The 12,739-nt window shown below is 42.5% G+C and overlaps 1 protein-coding gene across 1 annotated transcript in view; it reads left to right on the plus strand.

Moving 5' to 3' along the window:
* LOC127003099 (neural-cadherin-like) overlaps positions 1-12,739 on the plus strand; it is a 167,098-nt gene that overhangs the window by 77,661 nt on the left and 76,698 nt on the right. The window contains exon 9 of the mRNA XM_050869512.1: positions 1,171-1,341. Within this exon, the coding sequence (XP_050725469.1) occupies positions 1,171-1,341 (171 nt within the window). The remainder of the gene's footprint in view (positions 1-1,170; positions 1,342-12,739) is intronic.

Genomic DNA, 12,739 nt, shown 5'->3' on the forward strand with positions numbered 1-12,739 from the left:
CTTTTTTCACATCATATTTTATGCCTTACGTATATATCTTATTTCTCATTTTGCCTTGTCTCTCCATCTCATGGCTTTCATACCGTTTTTCCCTCTCTCTCTCTCTCTCTGTATATGTAATTAAATTGTATCAACATGCATTGTGTCCTTTCCTTCCTCTATCTTCTTCCTCTCTCGGAACTGTTTATCCTGGCACATAATGTTATTTTTGTGTATGCTATCTACCCTTGCAAACTCTTCATATTTTCTTCCAAATCTACTTTAACATGCCTTCTCTCAATTGCATCATGTTTTCCTCTTTTGATTGTATTTTCCTCTTTTTTTTCATATTTCCATCTAGTATTCATTCAATCAAGTTCCATTTCCCTTTTTCCCAACTATATGTTCCCGCCTTTATATTATCTTCCTTTTTTCCTTGAGCAGCTTTTTTCTATTTTTTCCTTTGCATTCCCTATCGTTTATTTCAATTATTTGTTCAGGCTCTCATCTTTTTTTTTCCTCCATCAACATTTTACTTCCATTTTTTTTAATCTTTTGTCATCAACTCCACAGGTCACATATTTTCTTTTATTTCAAACATAGTTTTACAGCCCGTGTTGTTTCCTACCTTTTTCTAGTATTTGTTCCCACATCCTTTAATCCGTTTCTTCTTATTATTCCTATTCTTTCATTATAATTTTCTAACATTGATCTCCATGTTCGTTTTCTAATCTTTCTTTTTTTATTTATCCATTCCCATTATCATATTTTCTACACACCCACTTTTCCACTTCATAGTAATTCTCATCAAAACTTAGCTCTTTTTCCTTCTCTACCTTGACGTTTTCTTCCCATTCGCATCGCTCCTTTTTTCCTCTCGTCCCAAATCCCTTTAGTATGTATCTTCTTCTTCTTCTTCTTCTTCTTCTTATTATTATTATTATTATTATTATTATTATTATTATTATTATTATTATTATTATTATTATTAATATGTATCTTAGATATTTTTTCCTCAGTCATCCATATTGCTCTTACCTTCCCTTCCTTTTTTTTTTTTTTGTCTTATTTCTTCTGTTTCTTTTCTCTTTACAATATTTTATCATACTTCCTAACCTTTTCCTCTAACCTCAGCTCATTTCTTTCTCATAATCTTCATACATATATTTCCTTCTCTATATTGGCCCTCAGAACGACCACAATGCCCGCCTGGAGCAGCAGGTCCTGGTGGACATCGTGGACGTGAACGACAATGCGCCACTACTGCAGGCGTGGGACGGAGTGGTGCTGGAGAACATGGGTAGCGGCCTAATCACCACCATCCAGGCCGTAGACAAGGACGCCTCACCCCAGTACAGGCAGGTCGGTTGACGAAATTGTGTATCTACTATGTATTTTTTTATAAGATCTTACATTTTAACTTATTAATGCATTTATTCACGTATTAACGCATGGAAACTTCGGTTAATCGATTCATAATTCTGCGATACCGCAGTCAGGCTTAGTGTGTGTGTGTGTGTGTGTGTGTGTGTGTGAGAGAGAGAGAGAGAGAGAGAGAGAGAGAGAGAGAGAGAGAGAGAGAGACTGTGTGTGTGTGTGTGTGTGTGTGTGTGTGTGTGTGTGTGTGTGTGTGTGCGTCAATCATCATGGTCAAATCACGCATTGGACTCTCGATCGTCAACGAGTATTATCCTTGAGTAAGCTTTGGACCTCAGAAAGACAGATCTTGTCGTACGATCAGAACCTCACATCACATCCCAACACACCCGGGAAGCGAGACACAACCCTCGACTGACAGCCATTACCCAATCACTATATACTCGGTGGACAAGGGGCACAGATCAATTAAAAGATTTCCCATCCTTTTTCACTCCACTCTGGAATGAAACATGTGACCTTTTGGTTGTGAGGCGACCGTGCTATATACGAAGTGTGTGTGTGTGTGTGTGTGTGTGTGTGTGTGTGTGTGTGCATAAGTATGTAAGTGATGTTACTGTGTGTGTGTGTCTTGATAAGTATACCGGAAGTAAACAAAATATAATAAAAGAAACATTAAAATCATTGCAAGATTAAAGAGAAACGTGTATCTGAAAATTCAGCTGAGATTGATATCCAGGAAGGAAACGGTGTGTTGACAAATGGCCACCAATAAAATGAAGTCTGGTAGCTGCAGGGTTAGTGTGTGGGCCGAAAACTCAGCAGGAGGGGAGGGAACCAAAGCCTGTAGCCCGCGAGGGTCGTAAAAAGGCTCACGTCTGTATGTGCATACCGGATGAGAGACAATGAAAACATGTAACTCGTGTGGAAGGTTCACTTTCAACCCTTCGGCGCAGAGCAAGGAAACAAAACATTGGGCCTTACTGCATACTAGAGATTTTGTTCGTGTGATTTTATAAATGATTTTCTTTTTCCTCTCTTAAAAGAATACAGAACGGACACATCAGCATGAAAGCAATTAAACAAAACTCCCTAATGTCCTGCAACCTAAAAAAAATGTCGTAATAAAATATTATAGTTCTTTTTGCATATTAAAAAAATCTCCACTCTCTCTCTCTCTCTCTCTCTCTCTCTCTCTCTCTCTCTCTCTCTCTCTCTCTCTCTCTCTCTCTCTCTCTCTCTCTCTCTCTCTCTCATTTTTCTTCTCTCACCACTCCTCTTCCTTGCTCCTTTCCTAAGGCACAATTTGCTATTCCTTAGACTGACTTTTAATTTCATATATTTAATCTGAGAAACAACTCCCGCGGCTCCAGCAAGGATTGGGCGCAGTATTCCGGCTGCCGCTCTGTGGGAAACCGTATTGAGCCCCGCTGCCTCCCTGCCCTCAAGCTAAAGCCGGAAATCCAAGAGCAAAGAAAAATATATATTTTTTCTTTTAGGTAACTCTGTGAAGATTTAAGCTTTATTCATTTAGTGTATTAACGGAGGAGAGGAATATTTTAATTTTCATTTGACTACAAGCAATGTTACCTTATGTTCTGGTTATAAAAATCTGACGACAACTTTTCTATACTTATTGTGATTAATTTTGATAGATGAAGGAAAACAGGCATTTATTTTTTTTAAATGTACTGAAAACACATTTATTTACTGAAATGTGTCTTTGAGGACAAAATAAGATAAATTGCTTCTTGTGTTACAACAAAGGCCAGTACCGTGTTCCTCATGATGATGCACTGCAACGAATGAACCAGCCCGCCACACGCAATTAACTCTCTGAGACAACAGTGGCACAAATTCGCGGACCCTGTTATGTAGGAAGGACAAACGCCAAAGCTCTGGTGCCAGCTTGACCTGGCTAATTCCTCTCCACCCGACACTCTGTCCTCTTAATTAAAGGAGAATGAACACTGATGGGATTACATACTTGTGGTATGTCGTACCTAACACTATTATGATAAGTTTTGCAAATAACAGTGTTTGCAATCCGATCCGCTTCCTTAAATATGAAATACTAATAAGGAGTCCTTCGTGTTCTGATAGTGATAAGTACCTCTTCAGTGTCTGCACACGAAAACACACACACACACACACTTGTGGTCCAGACTTGACCCAGGTCAGACGTGAATCGCGGCGCTCCTTAGCGAGCAGCCCCCCGGGGCCAGCCTATTGGCCCCCCCCGTCCCCCACTCCCCTCTCCCATTTCGTGACGTTTATTGAAATAATGGATACAGTCTGACAGACAGTGAGTGGAGTGCGTGTGTGGTACCGGGAAGACAGATCGCCGAGTGTGTCGCCGCTGCGGCCTTCCATCAAGGCCCTGCCGACGCCCCGAGGTCCCCCCAGGCTCACCAGCCCGCCCATTCTGCTGTTGGGGAAGTCTGGTCAGGTGCAGTGCAGTTGAGGATTCGTCACTCAGGTGGGGGCAACGTGCAGGCTGCTCACCACGCAGGCTGTGCAGATTGTTCCCTCGTACAGCAACGAGTCTTTGCCAGCTGCATGGATTAGCGCTCCACCGCTAAGCCCTTTTCTGAGTGACCGCCGATTCCTCCTCTACCTGCTCTCCCGCCACCTGTTGCTACCTGACCCAGCATTTTGACCTGGGGATGATCTCGGATTAACACCTACTCGCCATCCAGAAGAGGATTACCTTCCCGCCTCAGCGCTCTACAACACCGCACTCCTCCACATCCTCACCCCTCAAGCATCATCATAACTTTCCCACCGTTAATGTAGATTACCTACCCCCATAACCCTTTCATATTGTACTTTTTTTATAGTTACTCTTTCTGTTATCATAATATGTACGTTTTCAACCTAACAACTGTAATTTCTTAAATAAACCGATTATCATAATAACACACACACACACAAAAAAAAAAGACAAGCACATACAAAGACACTCACATATACAAAATACATTTAGGCTACATCACACAACCAAAGCAGAAACGCTATTCACACATATGCAAATGTAAAGTTCAGAGCATACGCTATAGCTGCGCTTGCCGGCGGTGTTTAACTCCGTTTCTTTTGGCCTTTCGAGCCTGGGGTGGGAGAGAACCCTGTTAACCAAACACAGGGCCGTCGTAACATCGGGGTAACCACAGTTTACCTGTCACATGATTCCCCAGGTGCCCATTTACCGACCATCCCGAAAGAAAGGATGAACAGCTGGGTGGGCGGCACGCCAAATGCCCAGGCCGGGATTCCAAACCAGGACCGAAGATTCGTAGTCAGGGACGCTAACCACTGCACCGCCGAGGCGTGTGACCCATATATACGTACATGCAAACAAGCATTCATCAATATATCCATTAATGTATACATTCACGCCTACATTCGTACACGTACAAGCACACATGCATTCCCAGGAAGTAATTAAAGTCATGGACTCACACACCTTTACGCGACACTAATTTGCCTCAGCGCCCCAAATGGTCCTTTCGTGTTCCCCGTAAAGACAGACGCGCGCGTGCAAACACACACACACACACACACACACACACACACACACACACACACTGAGTCTCTACAACTTCAGAAATGAATAACTAAGCCAATATTTTACTACAATAGACTGAAAGAAATCGGGAGTGACAAGGGTGGTGCAAGACGAGAGATGGGTGAAAGGCAGGAGTGGGAATCGATGGCGCTTTTTCCCCCACGAAGCTTACAATAGCGTCTCACCTTTGTGCTGCCAGGAGCCATTCGTCGATAAGGACTGGACCCAAATATTGGCGCCGTCCCCTCACCTGCCCAGCTATTCATTTTGTTTGTCCCGACACTGGATTCACAGTAGACCTTATTGTTGATGGTTATATTTTTTTATTACTATCATTGTTTCGTTTGTTTATTTGCTATTATTTTTTGTTATTATTATTATTATTATTATTATTATTATTATTATTATTATTATTATTATTATTATTATATATTATTATTATTATTATTATTATTATTATTATTATTATTATTATTATTATTATTATTATTACTATTATTATTATTACTATTGCTATTATTAGTAGTATTAGTATTAGTATTAGTATTATTGTTATTACTATTATTATCATTATTATTATTATTATTATTATTATTATTATTATTATTATTATTATTATTATATTTTTATTATTATTATTATTATTATTATTATTATCATTATTATTATTATCATCATCATCACCATCATCATTATCATCATCAACACCATCGGTATCATCACCATAAACAACATCATGAAAATTGTTACCAATATAATCATTATCGATTAATCTCTGTCGTCATCATCAAAATCAGTGTCTTGTCCCTGTTGATATCTGTCGTCGGCATACTCACCATCATTTTCATTATTGCTGCCCTCTACCATTACCGTCCACATATTGTATTTTCACCTCCGATGTATATCTTCCTGTGCCCCCACCCTCCTTAGTCATTGTTTATTGTTTGTTTCTTCCTCTTCAGCGGATTCAGCAGATGAATCACATTTTTTCTCTTTTTTTTAGCTACCGCTTATGCTGTCTTCACTGCAAAGGTGCTGGGCGTGGTGGTCAGAGTGGTTATTATTTCTGGATCTGGGGATTAGGTCAATCGGTGTGCAGCTCACAGAGCTATAGATCTTTTTTGTCAGGTTGGTGATAAAATGGTGTCATGGAAAACCTAGGGTAAGTAAATTGTGGTAACCCGGATGTCACCCTAGTCCAAGGTCCGGGGGTAATGGGTTCTTATCCACAACATTTCCTCAAGGTCTACGTCGTCGGAAATGAGCTCCGAGGTCATCCTCAGCTATTGGGTATGCTCCATAAAAAATGGATGAAGAAAAATCTTAAAGTAAGAAAAAAAATATAAAGAATAACCCTAACACCCTGACCCCAAATATAATATGATAAGAAAATCTAACTGAGATTAAATAGATGAATGAGGATACTCGTCAACCCTTGCATTAGTAAGTTAGACAAATGATGAACTTTAGTAGAAATATTTTACAACTCAGCCGCTGTGAGTAAATTTTATATAACCAACGAGCATGAAAATAGTGATAAATATTAACTGGAGAAAAAAAAACTTAGTGGCGGACTTTGAGAGGTCAAAGACAATCAAAATTTTTTTTTTTTTTTACAACAAAGGAGACAGCTCAAGGGCACACAAAAAAAGAAAACAATAATAAAAAAAGCCCGCTACTCGCTGCTCCTAAAAAAGAAACAAAAGAGGTGGCCGAAAGCAAGATCAAATACGGGAGGAGAGGTGTCCTGATACCCTCCTCTTGAAAGAGTTCAAGTCGTAGGCAGGAGGAAATATAGATGAAGGAGGATAGTTCCAGAGTTTACCAGCGTGAGGGATGAAAGAGTGAAGATGCTGGTTAACTCTTGCATAAGGGGTTTGGGCAGTATAGGGATGAGCATGAGTAGAAAGTCGAGTGCAGCGGGGCCGCGGGAGGGGGGGAGGCATGCAGTTAGCAAGTTCAGAAGAGCAGTCAGCGTGGAAATATCGATAGAAGATAGAAAGAGAGGCAACATTGCGGCGGAATTTAAGAGGTAAAAGACTATCAGTATGAGGAGGAGAGCTGATGAGACGAAGAGCCTTAGCCTCCACTCTGTCCAGAAGAGCTGTGTGAGTGGAGCCCCCCCACACATGAGATGCATACTCCATACGAGGGCGGACAAGGCCCCTGTATATGGACAGCAACTTTGCAGGGGAGAAGAACTGGCGGAGACGGTACAGAACGCCCAGCCTCGAGGAAGCTGATTTAGTTAGAGATGAGATATGAAGTGTCCAGTTGAGATTTTGAGTAGAGGATAGACCGAGGATGTTTAGTGTTGAGGAAGGTGATAGCTGGGTGTTGTCAAAGAATAGAGGATAGTTGTTTGGAAGGTCGTGTCGAGTGGATAGGTGGAGAAACTGTGTTTTTGAGGCGTTGAAGGACACCAGGTTCCTCTTGCCCCAATCGGAAATAATAGTAAGGCCTGAGGCTAAGCGTTCTGCAGCATCCAGCCTTGAGTCGTTAAGCTCCTGTAGGGTGGGTCTTCTATTAAAAGAAGTTGAGTAATGCAGAGTGGAATCATCGGCGTAGGAATGGATAGGACAGTTCGTTTTGGAAAGATCATCAATGAACAACAGAAAAAGAGTGGGAGATAGGACAGAACCCTGTGAGGAGGATATTAAACGAATGGGTTTTGAGTGAAACAACCCATTATTCACCATACATAATATATAGCCTGGCCATCGATTGATAACTATGCTATATAGATTCCTGGGTCAGATATAACAGTTTTAAATAATCCATTGAAATGTGTAATTAATGTCCTTTGTGTAGGGGAAGGCTTATATAGGTAAGTGACGCAGCACACTTAACCACCCCGAGATGTCTCCTTCATTTCCCCTTCCTGGGTAATTCTTCTTTATACTGGATGTACCAAATCCTGAGGACAGATTGGTACACCCTTAATCCTAGTCCTTTCAGACGTTAATATATGTGATATCCCTGTAAGGCTGAGGGACGGGAGTCCTGGAGGTTGAGCGAGGCCGTAGCCGTGTGCTGCGGCTAGCAGAACACCTCTTTGGTCCATTATTCCTGGCCAAAACGGTCGCCCTCTCCTGACTCAGAGAGGTCAATCGGCTATTCTGCAAGGCCACGAGCCAGATAAACACTATTCAGCCTCCCTTCGTCCTCTTGGTTTCCTCCACTCAGATTTGTCTTCTACAAAAAACAACCCTATAAGCATGGTCGACCTTCTGGAAGAAGCGTGTTACGAGCCCATATAGCCTGAGTTAGCGTTCACGGGTTAGGAGGAGTAGGTAGGAAGACACCTACCGAACGGGCGTGAGCTACTCCCGGTGAGGCTATATGGGAAGCGAAGAGGGTGCTGAAGCCCTTCAAAGACCCTTCCCATGTCCTCACTAACCGTCTCCCTTTTGTCTCATCAACACCAGAGAGCAGTTCAGCATGCTCTCAAAAGACAGTTCCTCTCTCTTTCTACACCACACTACATTCACACAACACACACACCTTTTCCCAAAATTCAAAATTCAAAATGGCTAACGAAAACACCGCCTCGGAGTCCCCGCCTGGGGGGGGGACCATAAATTCCCCCAGGGAGGACTCCCCTTCTGGCTGACGACTTGAGAGGTGTCCTGATAACTCCTCGAACCTCCTCCTTATCAATGTCTGCAACATTCGCGGTCTTCGTTCAAATTTTCATTCTGTGGAACACCATCTCTCCTCCTCTAAACCTCACCTTCTCTTCCTCACCGAAACACAGGTTTATGAGGCTACTGACAGCAACTTCTACTCTGTTCCCTCCTACTATCCTACTATCCTAAATTTCAATCTAAAGCTGGATGTTGCGCCTACGTGCGCAACGACATCACTTGCTCTCGTGCCCACGACCTTGACTCTTCTGTATTTTCCACCATCTGGCTAAGACTTCATTGTCATTCTATTACTAAATACATCTATGCTGTTTATCTCTCGCCTAACTCTACTAACTATATAAAATTCTTTGACTATTTGAACTCTAAAGTGGAGCACATCTTGACTCACTCTCCCTTTGCTGAAATCTCCATCTTGGGAGATTTCAATGTTCACCACCAGCTTTGGCTTTCATCCTCTTTCACTGACCAGCATGGTGAACAAGCCTACAACTTTGCTCTCCTCAACAACCTAGAGCAGTTGGTTCAGCACCCTACTCGTATTCCCGACCGTATTGAAGACAGGCCCAACATTCTAGACCTCTTCCTTACCTCTAATCCTTCTGCTTACTCTGTCAAGCTGTTCTCTCCGTTGGGCTCCTCCGATCATAACCTTATTTCTGTATCTGTCCTATAGCTCTTGTACATCCTCTGGACCCAGCGAAGAGGTGATGCTTCTGGCATTTTGCTTCAGCTCGGTGGGACGACCTGAGGATGTACTTTTCCGATTTCCCGTGGAATGATTATTGCTTCCAGGAGAGAGACCCCTCTGTGTGTGCTCAGCGCATCAGAAACTTCATATCGCTTCCCTTACTAAATCAGCTTCCTCGAGTCTGGGCGTTCTGTACCGTCTCCGCCAGTTCTTCCCCCCTGCACATTTGCTTTCCATTTATAGGAGCCTTGTCCGCCCTTATATGGAGTATGCATCTCACGTGTGGGGGAGCTCCACTCACACAGCTCTCCTAGACAGAGTGGAGTCTAAGGCTCTTCGTCTCATCAGCTCTCCTCCTCTTACTGATAGTCTTCTACCTCTTAAATTCCGCTGCCATGTTGCCTCTCTTTCTATCTTCTATCGATATTTTCATGCTGACTGCACTTCTGAACTTGCTAAATGCATGCCTCCCCCCCTCCCGCGGCCCCGCTGCACACGACTTTCTACTCATGCTCATCCCTATACTGTCCAAACTCTTTATGCAGGAGTTAACCATCATCTTCATTATTTCATCCCCTTCATTGGTAAACTCTGGAACAGTCTTCCTTCGTCTGTATTTCCTCCTGCCTATGACCTGACCTCTTCCAAGAAGAGTGTATTAAGAAACCCGAAATTGACCTCTCTTTTGGCTACTCTTTAATTTTATTTTTATAGGAGCGGCGAGTAGCGGGGTTTTTGGTACTCTTTTTGTTGCCCTTGAGCCGTGTCCTCTGATGTAAAAAAAAAAAAAAAAAAAAAAAACGTATTAATCGAGTTTATAACACAATGGTCCTGGCCAATCACTCGACTAACTTCCTAGTAAGACCCATTATTGTATACACTACGTTACTAAGGTATATGAAACACCTACCCCTTTTTCTTGCTGACCACCAGGGTGGTGCAGATGAGGCACAAGCTCGCCGAGCATGGAAAACATGAACCTCTCAGAGGATTATCGACTACCCCGTTTGTCAGCTGATCTCAGGAGATTGAAAATTGACATAGTGGAGCCCTGTGAGACGGATCAATGGAGGGATCAGTAGTGGGGGTTATATCTACTTCTAGTGAGGCTAGCACGATGATGTTCGTCTCAATGGATTAGCTTTCTAGCCGAAAGCAGTACTCAGTACCTAATCAGACAGTTGCTTCTTGCTGGTTTACAGATGGCGGCTGCTGATCCACCAATAAACGAAACTCCCCTTTTCATCAGGAAATTAGAAAGACTGTGAGGAGGTGGAAGGGTGGAAAGGCAGATGAAATCTGTAATATTAGCGCGGATATGCTGAAAGTCGCGGGTGAAGCCATGATCCATGGATTGTATGCGTTCCTCTTTGCCGTGTGGCAGGTAGGAATCAATCCCCATGACTGGAAAAAGAGGTTGGTTGTCACTATCTGAATAGGGAAGGGGAACCGATAAGACTGCAACAATTACCGTGGTATTACACTTTTCAGTGTGCCTGGCAAAGTGCTTGCTCATTTACCTAATTTATTGGTGATCTAAATTTGATGTCATCTGCCAAAGTTTCAATCAGAGCTTAACAATCAGTGTTAACGCCTGGTTAGTCGAAAACCGACCCAATCCTTGTGGAGCGCCAACAGGGGTTACTCGAAACCTATAGGGATCTAAAGAAAACAGTTGACTCAGTGCCTCGTGAGGCACTCTAGGACATTTTGTGGATCCGTGGGATTTCAGCAAGGATTACTGACCTGATGAACTCCCTTTACTCTGGGACTGAGTGTGCTGTAAAATGTGAGGGAGACGTTTCCGGCTTCTACCCTGTTCATTCCGGAATGAGGCAGGGGTGCGTCCTTGCTCCATCACTTTTTCAGCATTTGCATGAACTGTGTATGAGGTAAGGTTGTTGTTTAATATTGGTGCGGGGATTCTGCTGCCAGTGCAAAGGTCACTGACCTTTTTTTTTTTTTTGCTGATCACGTACATCTAGCGCATTCACTGTAGGTCATAGCTCTCTTAAGAGCTGCACGATGGTGCGAAACCATTGGGATTGAAGATCTGCTGGACCAAACACAAGGTCTAGTCTTTTGTAGGCTTGCTTAATGAAACAGCTCAGTCTGTTCATTCATGTGGTGAGGACATATATGTCACCTTTGGTACCGTAGTGCATAATAATGGTGGATCTGCTCAGGAAGTCACGAAGGGAATTTGTTTAGCCCACGGTGTTATCGTCTCGTTTAGTCCAAGAATCTGGTGTTGTTGATATCTATGCAGGCGGAGAATGATTCAGATCTTCGTCACTTGTTCTTACTGTCTTAGTGTATGACTGTGAGACATGGGCACTTAATAGTAACCTGGAGAGGCATGTTGATATCTGTAGTACCAAGTGATTTTGCTGGATCATGGGGTATTGCTCGAATGACTTCCTGCCAAACCAGCAATTACTCCTTGAAATTTAATCAAGGCATGTTCCTAGTCAATGAACCCCAACCCCGGATATATGGCCCAAGGCACGCTTCCCGGTCGTTGATCCTGCTTATGAGTTTGTTAATGTACGAGGCAACTCTGAGTGGAGGAGACCAAAGGGACGCTCATGTAACTTATGGATGAGGCAAGGTGATCGATCCTGCCAAGTGTTGCTTGGAATGGGAAGGATGAGTGCGTTTTTTTTTTTTTTCGGGGGGATCGTCGAAGGTGGAGGTAGGAGGTGAGTGAAGCAATGGGCCCCTGATGTATACACCCCGTGAGTAAGTTAGATTTGATCTGTCTACAATGCACATTATCTTTTTTTACTGCATTTCTCTGTATATATTTGTATTTTTCTGTTTTATTTGTTTCATCCATAATCATTGTTTTCCTTCCTTCATTTGACTCAAGACAATTGGATTCCTAATTCATCCCTTGCAGAAGTCACCGTTTTATACTTAATTTTTCATAAATTAAGCCCAATGATGTTCCTTTGTTTTCCACCTGTTCTCCGTCTGATGTACACGAGTTTCAGTGATGGATATTTTTTTTTTATTTTTTTATCCTCGGCACAATATTTTGCAAATATTTCTGAATTCAGTTTAATGTTCAAGATAGTTGATTTATGTATTTTTCTGCATTTACTGTTTGCCGTATGTACATCGAAGTACATGTATCTGATGATACTAAATATGTGTATCTCGAATATGTAATTTTCTTTGTCTAGTTTAATTTATGTGAGTGATAAACATGCCTGCCAAAGCACTCGCGGCAAGGGCCACCCAGCTCTGCATTCTTTCATTCGAGCTGGACGATAAATGGGTGCCTGGTCACAGGGGCTATATGTCTTAGGGTAAGAGATTTCTACTGACTGTAGACTTAAGAGCCAAATAGACGGAGGTAAGCGCCGACACAGCGCCCAACCATATTGCGTATGCATCCAGTTTTCCTTTTTTTTCTGTAAGTGCACACACCTAGACGAGCTTCACAGTTTGCCTTATGCAACGAGGTAACGTGTC

The sequence above is a fragment of the Eriocheir sinensis genome, chromosome 24 (genome assembly GCF_024679095.1).
Source record: "Eriocheir sinensis breed Jianghai 21 chromosome 24, ASM2467909v1, whole genome shotgun sequence".
Taxonomy (NCBI): Eukaryota; Metazoa; Arthropoda; class Malacostraca; order Decapoda; family Varunidae; genus Eriocheir; species Eriocheir sinensis.